At 38.3% G+C, this 25,147-nt stretch overlaps 1 protein-coding gene across 2 annotated transcripts; it reads right to left on the reverse strand.

Annotated features, from left to right (window-relative positions):
- Positions 1-2: 2 nt before the first annotated feature.
- LOC102236830 (tyrosine-protein kinase Yes) lies at positions 3-24,929 on the reverse strand. Of its 2 annotated transcripts, none has more exons than XM_023335721.1 (12): positions 24,545-24,929; positions 14,767-15,048; positions 13,294-13,393; positions 10,615-10,713; positions 9,808-9,911; positions 9,361-9,510; positions 7,546-7,701; positions 5,743-5,922; positions 3,934-4,010; positions 3,591-3,744; positions 2,795-2,926; positions 3-688 (listed from the first exon to the last, which is right to left on the reverse strand). In XM_023335721.1, exons 2-12 carry the CDS (start codon positions 15,038-15,040, stop codon positions 480-482), a joined length of 1,635 nt encoding a protein of 544 aa, XP_023191489.1. In that variant the 5' UTR covers positions 15,041-15,048; positions 24,545-24,929; the 3' UTR covers positions 3-479. The 2 variants fall into 2 exon arrangements, with proteins under 2 accessions (XP_023191489.1, XP_005799984.1); XM_005799927.3 differs by having other exon boundaries at positions 24,533-24,929.
- Positions 24,930-25,147: the final 218 nt, after the last annotated feature.

The raw sequence follows: 25,147 nt of genomic DNA on the forward strand, positions 1-25,147 counted from the left end.
CATCCATTCAGCAGACCTTTTTATTTAATTAGCCACATGCTTTACACTCATATCACATACTCAAGTTAACCAGTTATTGGTCGCTTAGAAAGACGTCCTTAATCCACTTACGGATTCAAACCAAACGATAGTTCATATAAAAGATCTGGATTCAGATTAAAAAAATCTGACTTAATAAAAAGAGGGAAATTGTAAGAAGGTGGGAGAAAGCCATCATTTAAAAAGTTTAGAGAGGAAAAAAAAAAAAAAAACACCTCCATCTGTCTGTATCACAGTGTTGTGGCCAGCTCGCATGAATTTATTCTGATAGTTTCCCAGAGCGTAATATACCCATTTGCACACTTGGTCCCATTGTACATCAGGGACAATCATTTTCAGAGGCCAATGTTGTCATGGCCTACTTTTTAATTGCTATTTTAGTGTAAAACATTTTTTTGATCTCCACCAATGTACCTTAGAGTTTAACCTAAATCCCAGGATTAAAGGTTGTCCCCAGGCTGGTATAGTGGCTCCGTAGCTGTAAAGTAGTCTTCCAGGAAGGACTGGATGTATTCGAACGTCGGCCTTTCGTCTGGCTCCTTCTTCCAGCACTGCCTCATCATCTCATGCAGCGACTCTGGGCAGCCCTGGGGGCAGGGCATGCGGTAACCGCGATCTACCTGCTCCAGTACCTCTCTGTTCACCATACCTTGAGAAAAACAGAATCAAAATTTGAGTATAGAGAAAATACATTCTAGTAAATAAGGCTTGCACTTCTAGTGTTGTTTGGGGAATCTCGGGGTTGGGAAATTTGGGGTTTAATTAAGAGATTTGAATGGTATCAAAGTTGGTTAGTCCAATCACTACTGTACCCCCAAACCCAGAGTTGGTCATTTGGCCAATTTGATGGTTCTGGGTAGCTGTCTGCCCCAAAACTCAAGCTTAACCATTCATCAGTTTATATACACTTGAGGGATGTTTCAGACCCACTTTAAGAACCAAACATTTTATGTAATTTTCTACATTCTACTCAGAGTCCAGTTGTTCATGTCCTAGAACAACCAGACATAAATTCAATTCAATTTGGCAAGATTGAAAAAGAAAAATAATAAAATCGCTGGATGTACACTGCTCATGTTAATCAAGAATAGGCAAGATTTCAATATTGAGACCAGTAGAGACATGCCCAAAAAGGTATGATCGCATTGAAAGAAAGTCATTTTCTTTCCCCTTCAAAGGTTATGGACTACTTTGTGTTGGTCTGTCAAATAAAATCTCAATAAAATACTTGGAAGTTTTGTCAGCCAAACTCCAGACTAAACACCCGGACGTTGTTATTGTGTCTTGTCTCTTGTCTTGTCTTGTCTCTATGCTGTAACTGCAAAGTAATTTCCCTGCTGGGATGAATAAAGTACTTCTATTCTATTCTATGTAAAAACATAAAAAACTTTTTTGGTATGCTTTTATAAAACACTGTATAAGAAGACTGACCAGCAGTAAAGATGGTAAAGATCTCAGACAGAGAAAAAACAAAAAAATGTGGAGCAGAAGCAGGAAAAAAGATTAGTTGTGGGGAGGGAAAAATTTGGCCAACACATGTTATTCAAATCCGTATTACCACTACCCTCAAATAGTCAGAGAAAACATGGAAAATTTTATAATGTCAAGAAGACTTATTTGATTAGATGATAAACACAGCATGTTGTACTTCTGTCAACTGCCTAGAGAAATTGCCACAGAAACCACTGTTTTAAGAAGGAGAGTTTCAGAAACTGACAGGAAGCTGGGCTGTTATTTCCTGAGAGACCTGCAGTAAACTTTTAAAGCAGCAGCTCTGACAGACCAAAGACATTGTTAGGAGTGTTGGCATAGATGCCCCAGAGTGGTTAACATGCTGCCATTTGTCACCACCAGCATTGGTGTCAAGCAGAATGCCAATCAGCGCTGCTTTATCCTTGAGCTGTGGATTCCGCTCTGAGACAGGAAGACAGCGATGCTGAACTCTGTGACATGGCACAGAGACCGCTCCGCTGGGAGCTCAACTGCAGCTAAAAGAGGTTATGACAGAATCAGTGGCACAGCCGCGGCCTCATCCCCCTCCTCTCCGCTCCGCTGTGGGAGAGTGGGGATCAGATTATCTCGCACTGGGAGAGAGAGCGGCAGGGCTCAGAGCAGCTGCTGATTCTGGGATACGATAGCCCAGTGGTATGCCGGATGCTACAGTGTTAGCATGATTTATGGCTTTCATCTTAAAACCTGAACTCCTAATTAAATGTTTGGTCATCCATGTTTAGATATATTTATTACGACAAAGGTAATTTAAAGAGGAAACAATGTCATGATCCCATTCAACATCTGCATCAGAACATTGGATTAAAAAATTAACCCCCGTCCTACACACAAAAAAGAAAAAAAAAATAAGTGCACATCACATGGCTTAAAAAGGAAACAAGGGCAGAATTAATTAAACTGAATGATTTGAAGTGAAAGCAAAGCCACCGTAGCCAGATGGTCTGGCAGGCTGACCTGGTGGTGCATTCAGAACGCTGATAAAAGCCCATACAGACAGCCGAGCTCAGCGTGCTCCAACTGGGAGAAAGAGATCACATTGGTGGAGGGATTTTCCCTTGACTGACAAGTCACAGGACACTGGCTTTGACTCAAACCAGTTAAACCCATTTCTATTCTGATCCACACAGGGGAGATAATAAAAGATTTAATTGACAGAATTAAAATATGAAGGGGGACGGGATCCAGAAGCAGCACATCCTTATAAGACATCTTTCATGTGTGTGAACCTCCATGTTCTGCTTACCTGGATATGGAACTCTGCCCTTTGTTACCAGCTCTGTCAGTAGTATTCCAAACGACCACACGTCTGATTTGATTGTGAAGCGACCGTACAAAGCAGCTTCTGGGGCCGTCCACTTGATGGGGAATTTAGCACCTGGGAAAAAAAAAAGAAAAAAGATTACGTTAAAATTTTAAGCATGAGATCAAAAAAAGAGATAATTGTACAAGAATAATAATAAAAAAAGAAGAAAAATTAAGACAGGTATCATTTCACTCCTACCATTTTTCATGGTGGGATGATTATATACAACATGCAGCTCTATTGGTCCCACTTTTGAATTCACTGCACATTTTTATCTATTCCAGATTGATGCCACATTTCAAATACAGGCTCTAATACACACATATATATCACATCCTTAATAATTGGACAAAAGTTCTTTAGCAACTTAAAAGAGAACCAACATTCTTTTAGTAACCATGAGAAACTTCCTGGATGAGTTTGGTTTGAATGTTTAGCTGCTGCTGGTTCTGCTGATGGAACCAGCACCAAATCAGACAGAAGCAGAAAGAAATCTACCCCAAAGAGAGCTCTGCTAGGGATGCAGAATTGGGTCTGATTTCACTTTTTAAATCCCATCATGGATTCTGTTGAGAAGGGAAGCATCCAGAAGGTGCAGATTAGTGGCTTCCTGGTCTTACCCAACCCTTATGTGTAATAATCTAAAGCAGTCTTTCAAAGGTGTTAAAAGATGGTCTTAAAAATACATCAGCAACCATGTTGAGTGCACCAGTGGCATGACGGTCCAAACACGCACCTTGACGAGCCGTGTACTCGTTGTCCTCTATGAGCCGAGCCAAACCAAAGTCTGCGATCTTACAGACCAGGTTGTCCGCCACTAAAATGTTGGCGGCTCTGAGGTCCCTGTGGATGTAGTTCATTCTCTCAATGAAGGCCATGCCGTCTGCGATCTAGGATGTGCAGCACAAAATAATGGGAGGACATGTCAATGTGAGGAATACCCCATAATACTGCCAACACCACATTTCACTGGTTTTGTACAGTTGATTCATTTCTATAGCATAAAAATCCTCCCCTTCATGATGTTTGCAGCTGAGCAGGCAAGAATTTTATATAATTAAATGTCTTATTTAGCGTACCTGTGAAGCCATGTCCACCAGCTGTGGAAGCTTCAGATGTTTTCCATCTCCTTCTTTCAGAAAGTCCAGCAAACTACCTGTCAGAAGTAAAAAGCAAAAAAAACAACAACAAAAAAACACTACAGTTAAGGAGAATCAACAAACCTGTGTGCACATAGCTAATGTCGCAGGAGTCTCTGCACCAACCACAAAATATATGGCAAACAGACCCACTCTGAGGAGGCATGAATGTTTTGGCACAGATAATGTGGGACTTTTGTTCCCACTAATCTCAATCCTCATATGGATCTTGGCAACTAAAAAAGAAATCTACTTTTCTTTTACTTTGTAACTAAAACATTAAATCCAACTTAATGATCATGAGTTACACTGATGGAAGGTTATGCAGCACAAAACAATTATTATATGTGGGAAAATGTTTAAAATGATTTTCTACTTATATGTTAAGAGGTTATTTTAGCAAAGAAAACCACACCTTTTATAAATAAATTTTGCTTGATCTTCAAGTCTCAAAGGTGTGAGAATGTTCTGCAGCAGTCATTTAGAAAAGCAAAACAGATTTAAATAAGAAGTTAATCACCAACATTAAATTGGCTTCTGTTAAGACTGAGGCAGAGAAAACACAATACAGTACAGGTTATTCAACTTCCAAAAATTATGTTATATGACTTACAGTTTGAGAGTTTTATTGTTGGTAATGCAGTTGTGTTCATAAATATAGGAAAGATTTTTTATTTTATGTGTGTAGATACTGGTGAAAACTATTTCTATGCAGCAAATTTTTACACCTTACATATATTTCCCTTTTGAAACTAACAATAAATTTTGCACACCATGTATGGGAAGTGTTCCTGCTTAATCAGAGCAAAAACCGTCTGCTGGAGGGAGGAAGTGTCACCTTTAAGCAAGGACAATCTGTCAGGACTGATTGAGATTTATTGTGTAATGACTGGTTGGCAAAATAAATGTGCAAGACGGAGGGGGAAAATAAAAAAAAACATGTAGAAGCAATCACCAGCTGGTCAATCCACAGTCTGGAATACATCACATTCAGCCTATTTGCAGAATAAAATGATGCTGTTAAGAATAAACTGTCGCTTTGCATTAAAACAACCACTGTTATATCTGAGTTAGCCATATGGTCAATGAGGGAGCGCATGCCGTCAGCAGTGCTCCAACTGATGAGGACACCATTTAGAAATGCTGTGCTGGCAAAATCCCTGCGGATATGAAGTCAAAGTGGCAAGGGCAAACTCTGAGTAAAAAAAAATATCAGACAAACATCATTTATGCCAACGTCCAGATGTTTGTTTGAAAGGAGGGAAAGTCTTGCTCTTTTTCACAATGTAGCAACAACCTTCCAGTTCGCAATGTACAAACTAGCGAACTACTGTAGTTTGCCACTATGTAGTTGTATTTGTTTCCCACTATGATCAAGTCTAAGCTTTACGTGAGATTTCTAACTTTTGTTTTAAGTCTTTTTAGTGCATATAAACTTCTGAATTTGGACAAAGCTAAAAGATGTTTTGAACAATATGTCCTCATTCTGGTATTAAGCAAACCTAATTAATGTTGCTAATGCTAACTGACCTAAAAGTCTATTCTGAATTGTCAGAGAGACAAAAAAGTAGCTACACACCTTTTTATACAGTAAGTTTCTTTCTTGAACTAACTGTTTTATGAAACATATTTTTAAAGGAGGCAAATATGTCACTTTATAAAAAAAATTATGGTTCGGTAGAAAAATCTGCAAGGTTTATCAAAATCTGCTATAACATTTTCCAACTTATGCCATTGAACTCTGCTTACCTTTACCCATGAACTCAGTGACAATGTAAATGGGCTCCTGAGACACCACGGCGTAAAGTGGCACCAGCTTATCGTGTCTGAGTTTCTTCATGATCTGAGCTTCCTCCAGGAATGCCTCTGGGGACATGGTCCCTTGTTTCAGCGTCTTGATTGCCACTTTAGTGGTTCCATTCCATGTGCCTTGGGTAAAAAAAAACAAAACAAACAAAACATAATCAATAACATTTTCCTATGAGGCACATAAAATGACTTAATATGATCCTTTGATATTGCTCATTTCTGGGAGTTCTCCCATGTGCACAAAAAAACATCAGCCACTTCCTGGTTGGGTCCAACTTACTCATGCCCTGCTTGCGTACAATGAGCCGAGGCTGGCCTTTATAGATGACTCATACTGACCAAACTCTGAAGGACAAAGTAGGGCAAAATACACTCAGCATGCCATCTGAAATCGGAGTGATAGTACAAATGCTCCAGAAGCGTAAAGAAGATTGACAGTAAAAAGTTGTAGCAGAGCAGGAAAAATCCTGAGCAAACAGAGCAGGAAGAGGCAGAATGAAATTCCTGGGATTATGAGCCGGAATCGACATGCGAGCAGAGACTCGCATGTCGTGGCTTGCTGCAGGCCAGCCTCGGTTAAAGACAAGAGTCGCATTCGCTCAGAGGGGCCTGTCTGAAATGTAGGCTGGAGAAATGAAGCGTATGACGTGACCTGTGGTTACAGAACTCTGTCACAAAAAGAGCCAACAGCTATCAAAAATCAGCCTTCAGTATGTGGGCTGGTGAAGCAGCATGATGATCAGCTTCATTACTGACACACACCAATTAAACAGAGTTTACACACGCCAACCGTGTTTCACATTAAAACTGCATCAGCTATGAATAATGTAAAGAGGATCTTTATCTCTGTGTGTAAGCCCTAATGGCTGTGTTACTGTATGCCAACAAAGCTATTTGCCTTCTTTATTTATTCATAAGCCAAGTGTCGAGTATCAATACCACTAAGTAGATTTATCCTCAAGTGTTGCTGACATGGGCAGTACAACATGAATAGTTAAGGGCTGTGGAAACAAATGAATCCCTTTGTGTCCTACAGAACAAATCGGAAAGAAACTTAGCAGTTAATGACTGAAACGTGGTTTTAGCAGATAAATGTGTGAACCATCACTCTGAACACCCCACTGCCAGCATCATGCTGTAGCGATGGAAGCATCATGTGCTGCTTTGCAAATGCCAGCCACTAGCAAGGAAGGTAGCACTGTGCCTATGTCAAGGTATATTTCATTACCAAAATTGTAGATGTGCTCCAAGCAAAAATACGCGAATATTCTGCGAATAATTTGGAGTTATGTTACACAGAAACATCCATTAGTAGAGTGAATCTGCAAATGAACAAGTGTCCACTTGGACAGCAAAGCTGATGTGTTTTAATCTCATGTGCAACACTGACAAAAGCAATGGTATTTATGGAACTGTACACCGAAATGAATAAATCAGAGAGATTGAAAAAGCTTGGGTGAAAAAGCACTCTATAAAAGTTTGCTGTGAATATTTACAAAAGTTACTTTTTTCACTTTCAGCTGACTATTTACGGTAAAAATACTCCACTGAGCTAAGAAAAGCAGCTACTGACATATTCCTCTCAAACCCGCCTCCAGAAGCCAGGAGAAAGCCTCTAGCTGAGTCACTTGCTCTACGGTAAGTACCAAATGTATTTACAGTAAGCTCAGGCACATCACAGTTTACTCAATTAATCTCTGACATTCAGCCTTATGCTTGAGTGCAGTGTAATCTGCGCCTTACCCATCCAGACTTCCCCGAAGCAGCCCTGTCCCAGTTTGACATCCAATCGGAGGGACTCTCGGGGGATTTCCCAGGCATCTTTAGCAAGTCCCTGAGTTTGCGGCTTCACCGTCGGGCACACAGTGGTCAGCTTGTAGCACAGACCGTCCACATGTTCTGGGAAAAAAAATAAAATAAGACAAACAGGCTGGAGTTATAAAACAGTCATGATAGACTAATGGAACAATAATCAAATTGGATAAAACAGAACTTAAGCACATGCATTTTTTTTATTTAATTGTGAGAAAGGTGGAAAACCAACAAGTCGTATTCATTATCTGACAAATGAATTAAATCCTCAATATAACCGCTCTCTTTAAATTGGCTTCTGCCAGGAGATCAAAAATGATTTAGAGCGATATGAAGGAGTACAGAATTTTGAACACAGTTAGTATTTATTACTTGAAACTTTTTTTTTTAAATGACCAGACATCAATATATATAATTTTTGAATTTTCAATAAACTCTTTGTAGTACATGCGTTAACATTCTGCCATGCTGTCAAGCTTTCTTGTAACAAACCAATGGGGATTTTTTTAGAAGAGGCTGACTGCTCATCAACTCTGTGCAGATCAAAAGATGCATTTTAAACATTTATCTTAGCATCACATGATTTGCTTTTGGGGCAATGATGTTAAGAAGATATTCTGCTCATTACAAATTTGTAACATGTAAGATTTAAAGTTTTCAACCACAAATTTTTGGGTCTTGTAGAAAATGAGACAGACATCTCTTAAAAGCCAATAAAACTATGCTGAAGGACTGTTACTTTTGGGGGGAAAATTAAAAAAAAAAAATCTTCAGTCAGAAAAAAACAACCAAACTCTTCTTATAACTTCTGACCAATAAATATTTATTGCTTATCATTGGTGATGAGTTCTCTTTAGCTCTTGCCACAGATTCTTCATCAGGTTAAAGTTGGGGTTCTGTCAGGCATATGAATACTTTTGGGATTTACTGTGTGACACAGCACCAACGAGAACACAACCTTTGTGACTAGAAATACACTTCTACAATAAAATAACTTCAAATAAGAATCTTTTTTATGAAATTCAGTCTAGTTTTAGAAGAATTTTTACATTGTCTTCTTTTCAGAATTGCTTCAGTTCATAGAAAATGATCAACATGACTAGCCATGACTTTAACAACTTTTTGAAGTACCACTAAAATGTCTGATCATTTTAAAAAAGTTCTTCCCTGTTTGTGTAATTCTGTTTTATTAAATCCAACACTGTGTCATGAGGAATGCGACTTTACCAACCCGAATCATTTTGACATTCCATTTTTAAGATGCATTCCAGTGGTAACTCTTTTAATCCCATTTTGCTTTGCACATTTATAACCCCTCAACACCCTTAATATACTAATAAAATTCTGTCACCAGCTCTTGTCTTATCTTTAAGCATTTCGTGGTTTATTTTTTATTCTTTCCTGATAAAATGTTCAGGGTTTCATACAATTTCTACATGTGAATAATATTTTCCTCTACAGATGGAGGGAGTCTGAACTATTTAAATATGACCTCAATCTATGGCAGGTGCAAAATAACATTCCCTCTCCAAGACCATTGCTCATGTCTTTCCTTCCTTGCCAGCACTTAAAACAAGAACACCGCCCAGTTTCACTAATTACATTCATATCCTGGTTACACAACCGACAAACACAAGACATGACAGGTTGGAAGAAAAAGCAATTTAACCCAAGAGTTCTGTTCACAAAGGAAACAAATATTTGTGAAATGGCTACCTGAGAAAAATGTTTTACAAGGCAGCATACCTGTGTAATGTTTCACCAGCATCTGTAGTGACATAAACTGCGCTCGTGTAGTAATGTAATAACCCCCATTATCCAGCTTGCGGATCTTGTAGTGTTTGACGTTGTCTCCCTTTGTCTCGTCCCAGTCACGTAAAGAGAGAGAGTAGGCTCCTTTAAAATCCAAAGACATGAAGTTAAGTGTGGATCTCAGAAAAAATGGATAAATACTGGAGCAATGCATGTTGCCAGATGTAAGAGGAGGAAGTTTGCATTTCTAAATTTAATCTAAACATTTACAGAAATTCAGAAGGAAAAAGAAATCAATGTTTAGCTTTATGAGTGGGACATCAGCATTTAACCCTTTCACATGCAGACTTTCAGAAGAGTCAAAAAATTCATTGCATTTAAACCAACTAGAGATATAAAGGTCTTTCTTTGCCTAGTTTCTTTTTGAATGCATTATGTTACCTTTTGTTGTTTCGCTCTCTCTTATTAAGAAAGTACCCCTCTCATTTCCTGGTAGCAATAAGAGACGCTCAGTGTCTTTTCGGCTCAATTTCCCAAAGTACCACCTGCGGAAGAGGGGGAAGGGTGTCAGAAACTTGAACAAACTGTAGACGATTGCGAGACGTTCTTATCAACAGAAGAACAACGCATTTGTGATGCAATGTCTGAAAGCTGGACACCTGTCTAGTTCATGCCGTATTAAAAATGGATCTGAATGTTTTTTTGTGCTTCTCATACGCAGGTAGCGAGTAAATATTGTGCATGCTCCAGGCACTACTGCTTATAGCCCGATCTAATAAATATTTAGAGATTTCAAAAATTGTTTATTTCTATAAATAAGAAATAAGCTTGCAGCTCTAGACAATCTTACTTCTTTCAAAAACAGAGCACAGTCTATTTCCAGACGCATCAATGAGTTCAGTCAGTTGTTTCATTAGGCGGTATCGCATCCCGTCGATAACAGGTGCTCACTTGAGTTTTTTAGACGTCTGGTGAAAGTAAATTGGCTGCTTTCCCCCCCAGTGTTTAAAACATCCGGCATTAATAAAACTGTCAGAGCTAAAGAGGAAAAATATTTTGTTGTCACACCTTGAGGAACTGAACAATAAGAAAAACATAAGCAATATGTTGTTTTTCCTCATTCCAAATCAGGTATTTTTTCATCTTAATCAGAAGAAAATCAGAAAAGAAGTTGGTAAACATGAGACTAACAAGTCGAATCTAAAGTTTCATGAAAATGCTTGAAGTAGTAGTAATTTGGCTTCTCACTCTTCAGACTGTATGGAGTCGGCTGGGGCCACATAATTGCTGGGGATGTAACCATTCTCTCCTGTGTTGATGGAGCGGGCCTCCCACCAGTCACCTTCCCTGAGGAGGCAAGTAAATCACCAATAAGAAGCATATTAAACAAACAAAAGCATCAGAGAGAAATCCATTCACTCTCGTATTAAGACTGCACAGCATACAAGAAGATAAAAAGAAGCAAGGCCATTTCACGCGTCACTCGTATTCTATTGGGGGCGGAGTTTAACCTTGAGTTAGAGCCTTGCTTTTCTCATCTAAACCTGATGACACCTCTGCAGAAAGAAGCATCCAACCAAGACTTCAAATGGAAGTAAAGCAACAGGCAAGTAATAATCTTTGTATTTATGGATATGGGTTGACTGTTTTGTTTCTGGTCTTATTAATGATAAAATTATGTTTTGTACCGTTTAGAAAAGTGTCATGTGGTGAGAATATTAAATTGTTGTTTGAATCAAAAACTAAAGACAACTTTACAACAAGTAATCAAAATTATCCTCGGGCTGGTTAGAGACCCAGCCTATTTTTGATACACAAAGATTTCCTTAAGTGAATTAGAAAAAAAGACTGCTATATCACTTTTTTTTTTTTGGTTTATTATCCCTCTAATGCAGGGGTGTCAAACTCCAGTCCTCAAGGGCCACAGTCCTGCAGTTTTTAGATGTGCCACAGGTACAAGACACTGTAATGAAATGGCTTAATGAAACCTCCTCCTTGTGTAGATAAATTCTCCAGAGGCTTAATGACCTAATTTTTCTATTCAGGTGTGGTGCAGTAGAGGCACATCTAAAACTTGCAGGGCAGTGGCCCTCCAGGACTGGAGTTTGACACCTGTGCTCTAATGTGAATGTGCCACACACATCAGTGTTTATTCAGAGAGTAGCGCTAGATCGGCTCTTCTCCCACACCCGTTGCTACACACTGCGGGTCTGCTGGCTGAAAGAAGGACCGCACAGTTTTTACTTACTTAGAAAGAACTCTAGAAAAACTAAGATGGACAAATATGGGAGTTGCAGATATATCTGGTCAAGAAAGAACTTGGCACTATATAGTTATACAAGTTTTCTGTTTTAAATTCATCAGATGTTTTTTTTAATGCTCTTAAATATCTGTTGTACATTTATAGGCACATGATCAAATTATCTTAAAACTCAAATTTCCCCAGTATCCCGTGGTGTGCAATATAGTTGTGCTAAACTCATTTAACATTAATGAGTTTATTGTTCAAAAGCCCATTTTCCCTCTCTATAAACAGCGACTGATACTTCCGTCCAAAACAGAGTTTCTGGAAAGCCGTCCCTTTCACACAGAGACGAGAAACAAAGATTACTAAAACTGCCTTTATTTTACTGTTTGTCTGTGTGCCTCAGTGTGAAGGGCACACTTACACTTTAGAAACCCAGAGTCTTGGATCAACTCCACAAAATTTTCAAATTGCAATATTTCACAAATTTAATATTGAATTATTTCAGATTTTCCATCTGCAGCTGCCACATTGTGGAAATCCTGAACAATGATCATGGGAAAGCCTGGTATATTTACTCAAGGTTCCCCAAACTGTGTGAATCTGGCCAGTTACAGCCACAAGTCACTGTAAATACGTATAATGAAAAACTTTTTAAGCTTTGCTTTTATTAAATTTAACCAATCAAATCATGCTAAATGCAATATTAAGTCAAATTTAAACATTGAACAGGACAAAATTGTTAGGGATAAATTAATTTTCTTAATTGATGAGACATTTATAAAGCTCTAAAGAATACTGACATACAGACGGTTATATTTTTTTTTAAAAACAGCACTTGATCGGAAAATAGACTCCAGAAAATGCTTTCAAACTTTACAAATAAAAGATTACTTAGAAGAAACCCTGCAGAAAAATAAAGACATCAGATCCTAAATTTATCTGAACCAAATTCAGTGAGATCAAAAAGCAGATCTGAGGGCTTAAAATTAAGATGAGAGGAGCAGGGACGTAGAGACAGTGCGTCTGGTGGCATTTTGAAAGAACTTGGTTTAATCTGTCCTCTTCCCACCTCTGCTTTGAAAGCAGATGGCATTTTCATCACTATAAAAGCCATGTGAGCCAGACAGCGGTGGGAAGGGAAGAGGCATGTGATGCACTGAGGAGAGCAAACTTGGAGCGCTGCCCATTTTCTCAGCTGTGCACACGTGGGAAAAGATTACAGAGAAGCAGCTGATGGGGAGATGGCAAAAATGAGTTTTCTCTGAGTAATTTATCATCTCTTTTGCACGCATAATCCACATTGTTGAGGTATTTTGTAATGTTGATTAGATTGACAAGCTTTATATTTGATTATATTCCAATACTCCAGAGTACCTGAAATTCATGTTATGTATTACACAAAATATGTCAGGTTAATGTTATTCAGTTAAACAGCAGAACTCAAATTTTAGCCACTAACTCAGAGAAAAGGTCTGTGCCGGTGCAGGTGAAAAGCAATGGGAACTTAACAGATGCTGCATTAATGAAAGCCATTAACCCAGACAGTTCTCAGCCCTCATATCAGACCTCAATTCAATAAGGGATTAAACAAAAAAGCTGAAAAGAGTACAAAGGAAACCACGAACAGACACAACCATGCAGCAGCTTTAGTTATCCCCTGTAAAAATACAAGTACTCACGTGTTGTTGATAATCTGAAAGCGATCCCCTTTTCTGAACGACAGATCATCTGACGTCCTTGCTTCGTAATCATACAGGGCGACAAAAAAGGTCACTCCACCTAAAAACAAAAACTGAGGCTTAAGTATCTAGAAATAATATATGGTAAATACAGTTAAAAGCAGTTAATTTTCCACCTTAACCCTCCACTTTATATAAAAAAAACATTACTTTTTAAATTAGTCGGTCAAATGTCAATTTCAACTGATCAAATAATAAATCCTATATATTAGATAAAATATATCTGTTTTGAAGTATCCCACTTCCTGTGGGTCAGAGTGTGCTCTAAAAATACAACTGGACTGCTCAGCTGTGATTTATCTTGTTTATTGTTTTTAGGAACTCTTTGGGGACGCAGATTATTCCCACAGCATATCTCAAACTCGTCTTATGAGTGAATCATGCAATCTTATTCATTTATAATAAAATATTTTAATATATGTTGTGGGGAACAGAAATACAATTTATATTTGATATCAGGAAGGCTGAACATGGTACAGAAAAGTCACACTGTGTTACCCTTTTGAGCTTTTAACTTCTGCTTATCAAGGAACGTCCACATTTTGGAAATGTTGGGAGTCTTTGAGAAATTTCAAAGTCAAGGTCAACATTCTCCATGACAGAAGAGGTCAACTCCAGTCCTCATGAGCCAGAATGCTCCATGTTGTAGATGTGTCCCTAATCCAACATGCATGATTCAAACTACCAGATTAGCATGTCAAAGTTCTGCAGTAGCCCGCTTAAGAACCATTCATCTGATTCAGGTGTTCTGAACCAGAGACACAGCTTAAACATGCAGCGCACTGGATCTTAAAGTCTTGTTTTAGAAAGAACAGATGAAGTCTACTCTTTACAGTTGAAAAAGCTCATCACGCTAACTGCTCATATGACAAACACAAGTGAAGATCTGAGTGTGACATCACTCCCTCATCAAACTTTTAACTTCCAAAGATACAAGAACATGTTCTTTGTTGTGACATTTCCCTCTAAGCACTGCTATGACGATAGTCACAAAAACTCATCTCAATTTCTGACCCACTGCTAACTTTTAACATGCATGAAGGAAGTCAATGAATTTTGTGAATTATATTCCCTTTTTTCTCCGTTCAGGAGAGTCTATGCGTGCTTTGCCTCCCATATCACCAGACCTATTTTTGTTTTCTCTTCAGCCTTGGTGTTTTGCCTCACTCATTTCAAATGTCTAATTTGCATAACATCTGCTTTGTCTAACACCCTGTGAATAACAAATGTTCAGCTGCAGTTGTTTCAGATGGATCGACAACAGAAGGAAATGTTGAAACAAGGCAGAGTAAAAATCTTCGATCCCTAGAGGATAGAAACCAGCAGGTGTTGGTGAAGAAATAACAAATAAACTTAAGATAATTATGTTTCCCCAAAATAAAACAGATTGTGAGGCACCCTTTAAAAACGGACCTGTGATCACAGCAGGAAAGGGGTTGTTCACAGTCACGGAGGTGAACGATGTCGAGGCTCCACCAAAGGGGGTCATGGCCGAAGAAACTCCACCAAAGGGTGAAAGGGCAGCGGGGTGGCTGTTGTTCTGCGTCTTCATGGCTGGTGATTGACCCATAATTGTGGGTTCTGGCCCATAGTGGCCCAGGTGAGCACTGACTGGCACCACATTGGAGTTATCGGGTTGGTACTTCAGCGCCGGGCCCTTGGCTTCTTTACTCCTGACGCAACCCATCGTCAAGCCTGCAGGGAAGAAATAGGGAAAATTAAAGCACAGAACTGTAGTTATTTTGAACTAGTATCCAATTTGGGTGGTGATAAACTGACAAAATATATTCTTCAAAGAGGATGTGAGAAATTGTTAGAATAGCAACTACAGTTAAATCTAAAGTTTTTCATCCTCCTGACAAATCTAGGTTTAAAGAAGTGTTTTCATTTTACCAACTTGTTTCTTCTGACTGGAGATGATATTAAGGCTTTTTGACCAGACCAGAAACCCAGACTGAATCTGAGGAGGGAGCTAAACATTAGGGTGACAGCACAGAGGCCTTCCATCTTCAAAGTCTTGGTACTCTTCAACAAAGACAAAATCATAAAACTACCAGAGTAAACATGCAAAAAAAGAATTTCCTTTTAGTAATGCCAATACAGACATTTCTATTAGCTATTAAACTGGGTGTGACTGGTTTTCACGTGATTTGTTTAATAAAATGTAAATTAACAAGTTCTTCTTACCAACTTTATTGTTCAAAGGATTTATAGATTAGATACTGGAGAAAGTGTTGACATAACTTGACGTAACCCGTCCCTCCCCTCCCTAGTGCTGTGTGCTTGTATTGTATTAAAAAAAAGAAAAAAAAAAATCTCCTGTTGTATCATCACTTTTTAAAAATGTTTACTCTTAAGAGTAGTATTTTCTGCGATTACATATAGTGATAGATTTATAGCCAAAAAGATGCAAATAATTTTGATACTTTAATCCTCATTGTCATATTGATTACAAAATATTGAAATGAAATTTTACGTTTATGTTGACCTCTAATTTAATCACACCATTGGTATACGATTTAAAATAGGGGAAAAAACATTTCCTGACATAAATTCTCTACTGCATGTAAGCCTTATATCTTCGGCAACCATTTCAGATTTTTATGATTTGATGGATAAAATAATGTTCAAAGAATGCAACTGTTATCTTCAAGTTCTATTTATGTGGCCCTCTAGAGTCTTAAGAGTCACATACATAGTTATGGAGGGCCGGATTTAGCCCATGGACCTTGAGTTTAACACAGCAAGTTCTAAAGGAAGTGGGCCGGACCTTAATCCACCGATGACTGGCTGTATGAGTCGTGCCACACCCAGTAGGAGAGTAAACACCGTCCTTTATAAATCAATAAACGAGATTATTGCTACATCAGTCCTGAAGAGAAATATGAGCGTGTGTAGTGTAGGAGTTGGTGCATGTGTCATCAACTGCTGCTGAACTCAACACCGACGCGTTTTTCTGTCACATTTGGCCTCTTCGTTAAAATTACTTCAGTACGGTTTACGTGTGTCAGAGGTACAGATCAAATCAGAGAGCGTACTGCTTTCAGTGACTCATATCCTGGTATCTGACAGACGTTACGACAGTTTCGAGTACCTGCATGTGACACCTCCCACAGGTATGTAACAGTGTGGACTGCATGTCAGAACGCAGGAAAAATATTGCATATGCTGGAGCTGCCTACAGCATAAAGCAAGTAAATAAAAAAAACAATAATTTTAGAAAAAATATGCATATTGTGCCCTAGTGAGGGTGCTCCTATCCTTGATATGAAAATAACGAGTTGATCCTTGTGTCCTACTCTCTAAAACTGCTACAAAATTACCTCAAATACAAGAATTTGATGGATCCAACTAATAGAAGAAAAGAGTTGAATTTGGTGCTTCACTAGCCAGGCCATTGCAGTCAACATGTTCTGTATGAAGCAAACCATAGAATAATGAGCTGGTTTTTACCAGTTTAGTGCAGAGTAAAAGTGTCAAATATTGCTATTTGCTAGTATTTTTTACTATAAATGCATTCAGATGTAAAAAGAGGTTTTATTGTAGTCTATAAAGAAATTGTGATCATAAGTGTTCAGTAGTTGTCTGGCATACCTAAAATTATAAATGTTCAAACAATATTAATGCAATTTTTCTGTTAAATGTATGTCTTATGTTACAAAATATGTTTATAGGGTCCAAAATGCATCAAGAGAAGAGGCATGTTAGAGCAAAAGATGCAAAATTAAACAAAAAAAAATATTTGATTGACTTGAAAATTCTTTGCAAAGTACCTTGACATGACCTTTGTTATGAAATGACACAATATAACTGAATTTAAAAGATTTTTTGTAAAAATTAATGGCAAAATGTTGCAAAAGAAAAAAAAAGCATTGTGGCCTCAACTGTGAGCTGAAAAACAACTAGCTGATCAAACTTTTAGTAAATATTTGTCAAAAATGAGACAGTATAATTAGCAATGTGTCTCTTATAATTAAAAAAAACAACACTCTTTCCAAGTCTTGATTAATTAAAGGGAACTATTTGATCAAAGAAACCAAATTTAAGGCTGCTCAGAGCAAGTTAAATTGTTGTACTGACTTGTGAAGCTTTGATACAGTTGAAGTCCAACATACCACAGCATACTTTTGGTTTTCCTCTTGGTTTTCTTTGATTATTATGCTTTTATATCATTATAACAATATTATATTGTGACAAATGGAATGAAGGAAAACGCTGTTCTTTGTAGACTTTGGAATAATTAGAAACATACAATGGAACATATTTAAGAAGTTCAGTAAAAACACCCCAATAGCATTTAGACTCCAAATCTGCTATATGGTATGGGTATATTGGTGTTATATGGTAACAACAGAAAAGAGGGTTATGTAGACTTCTTGTTTTGGGAAGCAGTCCAACTAAATTTCAAATCCAACAAAAATTTACTATAATATGCCAAATGTGTTGCACCACACTAAGGCTAATGGCCATGGCCTCTGAAAAGCTGCACCAAACCTGGGGAAGTCCAAGAATCAATCCATGGATCTATTCGTAGGATATAGAATATTGACTTTCTTCTAAAGAATAAACAGTGTTGACAACAAAGAAACACAAAGGGAATAGAAGCAAAATAAATGGGAGATCAAGAGGTTTGCCTTAAACTTTTTTTTTCTTTTAGTTCAGCAGTTCTCACAACTTCAATTATGTAAGTCTCACAACAGATCTCTCTAATGACTGCCATTTTAGTTTTATTTGTTAAACAAATTCTTATTGTGATAACTACAAGAACAAGTGCAATTTGGTCAGAGGGTTTGCAGCGGCAGAGGAAGTGATTTCTAAAATCACGGTCAAAAGTATATTTTATGTTGGATTTTAAATTCTCTATTAGCTTTCTAATATCAGCCCCAAAAAACTTGCATGTGACCCTAACCCTCTGACCCCATTACTTCCTGCATGTCAGATTCAGCATTATCCCAAATGTCTGCCAGACTCTGTAGCTGATGTGACAACAAAGTGACAGCTGTGCTTACAAAAAAATAGCAGAGAAGAGTCCCAAATGAGAAGAAAAAAACAGCTCAGTGTTAAAAATTTCAGGCAGGCTGTGACTAACAAATGTAGAAACAAATATAGGTAAGCATTTTCCTGTTATTCAAAAGTTTTACTTGGAAGCATTAAATGTCTGAGGCAGAAAACCAGCATTTTCTGTATCTTTTGACGACGTGTTCAAATATTTTGATTCAAATTAACAAAGAGTCATATCAAAACACAGAGCTAGCATTTGCATAGTGGTTTACCTATTGAAAACATTGTCAATACGAACAAGATGTGAGCTTATTGGAAACTGTTGAATCAAATCCATCCTTGGAAACAAATAAAAAACAGCTACATTCGTACTGTACTACTTGGGAACTGTCCAAAAAAATAAAACCAGGGAACCACATTATTATTCTTTAACTGCGTTTTCAAGCCTAAACATGATTTTGTTATTGCAATATCAGATGATAGATTAGTCCTAATCAAATCCAAAGTATCTGAAAGGCTTTATAATATTGTAGTTTTTAAGGATTAATACAAGAGTTCCTGACAAAACTCAATGGCCAATTTGTGTTGTTAGAGTGCAGCCTGTGGTTTTATGTTAGCTGCAACCATACTTATAAGCAGAAAACTGCCAATTTTTGGTTACCTCAGAGCTTATTTCCATGCAATTACATTCAGAGTGAGAGACTGCACTGACAGCTGAATTTCCCTGTGTCTGTGTTAGTCTCAGTTTATACGGCCGGACAAAATGTTCTGTTGGCTTTGACAACACAAAATTAAATGAAGTCATTCTGAAATATGCCAAGAGTTCAATTATCAATGGGTCAACATGCTAGCTCTACCCTAGTTCTTTAGTGAGCTGCAGAGCATGAAAACAAACATATTCCCTGAAAATATTAATTGAAAGACTAGACTTCGTCACTAATTTTACATCCCCAATACTGCTCATTGGTGATTCTGGATCACTAACATCTGAAGTCAATGTGATATCCACCCCTTGGTAAACATGAGGAATTTAAACACGTTTGTAGAGCAGTGACTCATTCTGAGACCGTTATAAACCAATCACAAGCCTGAACAAGCCCACATCAGGTGAGTATTTGTGGTTTGTCAAACTGGTTCAACAGCCTACACTTTTAGTCAAGAAGTGAAACTCGGACAAAAACAAGTTACTGGTGAGAAAATATCATGCCCAGAATCTCAGGAGAATGTTTTGAAGATTTTCAAAAAAAAAACTCTTGAGTTTTATCAGTATATCTCTTTGCACTCCCTAAATTCTCTGGATTCTTGTAACGTTAATCTTGTGCAAAACATGTTTTGTGTGAGCTTCAAAAAGTTACATTGCAAAAAGAAAACAAAAGTGTGACATGATCATCTCTCATAATTTAGTCCTACAAGAAGACCGATACTGGCTTCTCCCTTCTCAGTTACATCTGCTTTTTCATGTACACAAAACAAAAGCACCTAGTGGAGCTTTTTCAGAGGAGCAACACGCAAACAAACCCAAGCCCCAGATAACATAACAAAAACAGAGCAGAACAAACGCTTGTAAAAATCAGTGTCCTTACACTGAAAGTCAAAGCTAAAAAATTAACCAAAAATACACCAATTAAGAATTTAATTGGTGTATTTTTACCACCACAAGATGCCTCAACAGTTTTAAACACGCAGCCACAGAAACAAAGATCAGTCAGTCTTAAACATTTAACAAAGCAGAATGAAACCAGTTTTAAACAAGAAAATTGTTTGTGACAATTAAAAAAGAAAATGCATAAATAAATATCACAAAAATTCTTTGTGGGACAACTCAGCTTTATGACAAATTAAATTCCTTGCACAACACTGTGTCCTCTCTGTAATGGTCTCCTAAATGGGGCTTTTATACACACAATGACATAAACAGAAAGAAATGTGTTCTCTTGTGCTTCAAACTCAAATGGTGATGCAGGTCACATATTAAAATTCAGCCCCTTTAGCTGCAGGTTATTTTCTTGTGGATGGCCCAGCAACAGTTTTAAGGATAATGAACTGTGAAGTTTTGACTTTTGAGCTTCTCAACAACTCTTAAGAACTCTTCATAACACAACTAGAATTTTTAATAAACCTCAAATCGCTTCAGTCTGTAATTTGTTCTGACTTGAGTGTAGTATAACTGAGTTATGCCTACTTGCATAAGTGAGTTATGACAACTGCGTTATGCAAGTAAGCATTATATGTTTGATTTTCTGTTTATAACATTAATCTAACAAATTGGTCTATACCTATAAACAAGAAAGAAATATCAGAAAACTCTGCCAATACATATTTTATGGGGAACTTCTCCCTCACAGTAACAACAATACACAAAAGACACCGTTATTTGGTCAACTGAGTGCTGGGGCCAGACCCCATCCAAGGACATGTGGAGCTTCGTGCCAGACAGCCTGTGATGCCATGTCAGATTAAGGAGACACAGGCTGTTGCTTCCCACAGGGCCCAACAACAATACTGCAGCACTACAGGTGGGACGCTTTTCTTTAGCTGCCACACATCTAAACTGAAAAAGAGAAACAAAGATTTTCTGAATGCATCCTTTGAAACTGTCATCCTGAAACTATTTTATCATGAGAGATTTCTACAAGCAGCCTCATGTATGTCAGTTCACTAGACCAACATGCACAGATGCAACAGAAGATTGTTGCACACTTATACTTTTCGTGAGATGAAAAATAATGTAGACCCAAACTATAGCGAATAATGAAATAATATTAAACTCTGCAGAGGCCGTTTGAGTTTCCACCTTATGCAACCTTTACTGTCACTGTGGATTAATTTGAGACAATGGAGACCTTTGCGGATTCAGAAATCACCACACCACATAAACTGAGGCTTTTATTTCACAGAAATTAAGGATGACAGTTTCCCTTCCTGGAAATGTCTTGCAAGAGAAATAAGACACCCCAACACTGTATGGTTGCTGTTTTTAACCATCCTATAAAGATAAGGGTTTTGTCCGCACACACAGAAAGGTCCATTGAAATGAATCGGTTAATAGCAGTTCTGAACATGCATAATAAGCCATTTCAACACATGCACCACAGCTGACATTTTGCAGTTATTTCCCTGATGGCAGCTCATGAGAAGACAAATCAGATCACATCAGATGAGTCTGACCTTCAGTTGCTTTGTAGTACATGTATGCACATGTTGCACTATTGCAAAGCACAAATGCTAACTCAAGCCAGTACACATTTTAATTTGTATAACGCATGTTCTGCTTATGAAGTGTTAGAATCTATTTCACAAGGAGGATCCAACCGCAAAGTGATTCTCTTGATTTATTTTAGAAAAACGGTGCGTTTAGAAAAGTATTCACACTCCATGAACTTGCCAAAAGGAGCTGAAAAGTTGGGATTATGGACCCCTGACTGTTATTCAGGAATGGTACAAATGTGGCCTCCAGTAAGTGGGACCAATGCGAACGCAAACTTTTTGTAATTTTTTTAGAATGATGTTTACAGTGAGAGAGGTAATCTTTAATTTGGGCCATTTGTTTTATGGCAAAATAATTCATTAAACTTGGCTAAATATACCAAGGGCTTTTGAAGTTCTCATCTTTGCTGCTGGGAAAAGACAAAAAATGTTTTCTAGAGCAACACATTGTAAACATTTGATGCAAAGTTGGGAAACTGTGCACCTGACTTTTATTATGGTAAACATCTGAAATCCTTTCTCAAACATAAAATAGTTTGTTCTACTTTGCTTAATTTATGGCTGAGTAGGCATAAAGAAAATTTGCATTCAAAATATTTTTTATTTTAAATTGGAACAAAAACATGGCACTATGAACTGTATGAAGGTTAAAAAGAATCCATATTAACATTATCTGACTAAGACATTTTGAACTTTTTTCAATCATTTCTTTGAGTAACCATTCATCACATAAAAACATAATACAATATTTCAGAGCATGCAACAAAAATTGAAAACCTTTAAGGATGCAATTTTGCAAAAATGATGTTAAAAAGCTTATTTGAAAAAAAAAAATTAAAAAGGAGAGATGTCTATTTCTTTTTAATCAGAAATAAACCAGTGCAAACGCTTTCTTGAGAAAGATGCTACACTGTTCACATAAACAGCTGCAAACGGAAAAAGAAAAATGCAAAAATAAAACCTGTGTTCACACCTGTCATTAACATGTGTCTGTGGAGAGACGATCACAAATGAGGGGCTCTCAGTGGGTCACACACATTCACACTTGTTATTAGAATTCATCTCAGGAGACAGATCAGCACTCACTCCAGCATTTTGCATGCAAATAAACCTCACTTCCGCTTTCAATGACCAAATGGCGTTTAATTGGCAGGTGGCAACAATGACAGCATTAAAGTCAGATTGTAATGATAAAAGCCAGTTTGAATAGGTTGTGATAAGAAACTTCCTTTTCTTTGTTTTTTTGTTTGTATGAATGACATCTTTCTAGTAAAGAATTTCAGGCATGTACCAGGCCGTTTTGTCAAATGTCTTGAGAGATTTACTCGATCACTGCGGCATTTCAAGAAAATCCTCGTGAGCTTCTGCAGTAAGCAGCCCCTTTGAAATAGCTCAGGGGTAAATACCAGCTCATAAAATCTACAACCAAAACTATTTCAGCAGAAACCAGCTCCCACTAATCGAACCGGGTTATTCTCCATGCTGCGGCTTGTCCTCATCTTCAATCTGGGCTGCCAGCGATGCCAATCACAGTGATTGGAGGGAAGCGGCCAGCGAGAGGGGAAGCGGGGAAGGCGAGGGGGGATGAAGGGTTGGACTTCCTTCCGAATCCATTCATGCTTTTTGAGGCCACCTGCTGTGCCTGTCAAAGGCTGGAACGAGGCTGGGAAAAAAAAAGCGAGCCATCTTTCAGCTATAAAATTGAAGAGCAGCTTCCACTACATAGCTGGGAAATCTTGCGAATTCTCCTTTTGCAGGTGGGGACGTCCCGTGACAGCCTAGGTTCTCTCTGTTCCTGGCACAAAATCGTGGAAGTCTCTAATCAGCAAATTGTAAATGATGATGCAGAGTCTTATTTGTGTCATGAGGCCACCCAAGGAGTATGTGAGGATCCTCAGCAGCTCTAGTTAAATCCAAAGTCCCTGAACCCCGGCCAATGCCACCTGTTCCTGCTCCTCACTCCTCCGCCAACAGTCCTCTTGCTTCCAGCTGTGAGCGAGTGCCTCTGTGTGAATGTGCGTGGTTGTGTGTGGAAGTGGAGGAGACACAACTGTCCGGCCAACTGGGGCTGTACTGACAGAGAGGGATTACCGTGGAGGAGGATTACTGGGCCACTGGAGTATACCAAACAGAGATATTCAGTAAGGGAGACAGTTATAACAACAACCATTGCTGCAGGATGTTAGGAGTACATGAGGCTGAGATGTTCCTGCTCCATTTTGCAATGATTTGTTGAAACTAACCCGCATTTTCCTATGCGTCTCCTTGTTATTCCCCAAACTTCAGAAACTCCATCTGTAAAGTCTTGATGAGGTGTGAGCATAAAGATGAACCCACTGGTTAAACATTAAAACTATGAGTAATGTTATACATATCTGACCAATTGGGCATCCAAGTAATCCTTTTCAATATTGCACATATCTGTACAGAAATCTGCATATCTTAGGGGCACCTTCACAATAAAAGCATGTGAGAATTCAGAAAAACTTTTGGAAAACGCTTAAATAAGAAGTCTTGGAGACTCCCATGGGTATTGTTTTAAAGGCCTCCAACAGCTGAGGCCTGCAGCAGCTGATTGAGTATATTGAGAGTGTGTGTGGGGGAGAAAAAAAATGGGTGAGGCAAACAGAAAAGAGCAGATTGTTAACTCTTAATTAGCAGGGCAAATAAACATTTCTTAAAAACTCAAAATGCAGCTCTGAGTTGTTCTGTTTTCCCCGTGTACAGTTCATTTAGAAACTGCTAAATAAATAAATTCCGACAATAATTGTTGTGGACCTCCTGAGGACATTTTAACAAACTAGCTTGGAAAACTCGAATCCCGGAGCAGATAGTGACATTGTACCACACCAAAGTTAACTCTCCTGCTCCTTTCACCAACTTTTACTGGCTGTAGACCGCAAGGCCCTGCTCACTCCACTTCCACGACAAAACGTGACTTTCCCGTGTCTCTAAGGCGGGCATTTCTTACCTTAAAACCAACCTTAGCAGCGTCGTACGTCGGCTACATGCGTCCTGTGATCGTTTTCCCCTCCTTCTGTCCTCCAACACAAGGCGCTTTGTAGTTTCTCGCGGAAGAATCCAAATAGGAGGAAACAGCCGACACAAGCGCTCTGAACGTGGAATCTCAGTCCTCCGTCTGTCCCATGCCGATTAACTACTTCACCAGCTCCCAATAAGTCCTTCACTAGGGTCCTTTCTTTGTATCCCTACACAGAGAGGACACTCAGCCACGCCAGAAAACAATGCTTAACGTGGCGGTAAACACGCGAGGTTAAGTGTAAGGAGTCGCCGGCGGATGGTAGGTGAGGGTCGCCCAGAAAAGACGCACAACAATAGCAGGACTAGTACAGAGGAGAGGCAATGAGGCCAAAGAAGGAATCATGCTGCGTTCACGGGTAGAGATTAGACTCGGAACATACATGTTTGGTTTAGAGGCTAATTTTTTTGCAGCTTGTGAGATATGCTATCTCAGTTCTAAAATAAATATAAAAATAATAAATGTTACGGTCCTTCAGTGGCTGCTGTCGTTCTCAACCGAGCATTTCCAGCCGAAGTAGTGAAAATTACGCATTTTACTGTAAGA

The sequence above is a fragment of the Xiphophorus maculatus genome, chromosome 6 (assembly GCF_002775205.1).
Source record: "Xiphophorus maculatus strain JP 163 A chromosome 6, X_maculatus-5.0-male, whole genome shotgun sequence".
Taxonomy (NCBI): Eukaryota; Metazoa; Chordata; class Actinopteri; order Cyprinodontiformes; family Poeciliidae; genus Xiphophorus; species Xiphophorus maculatus.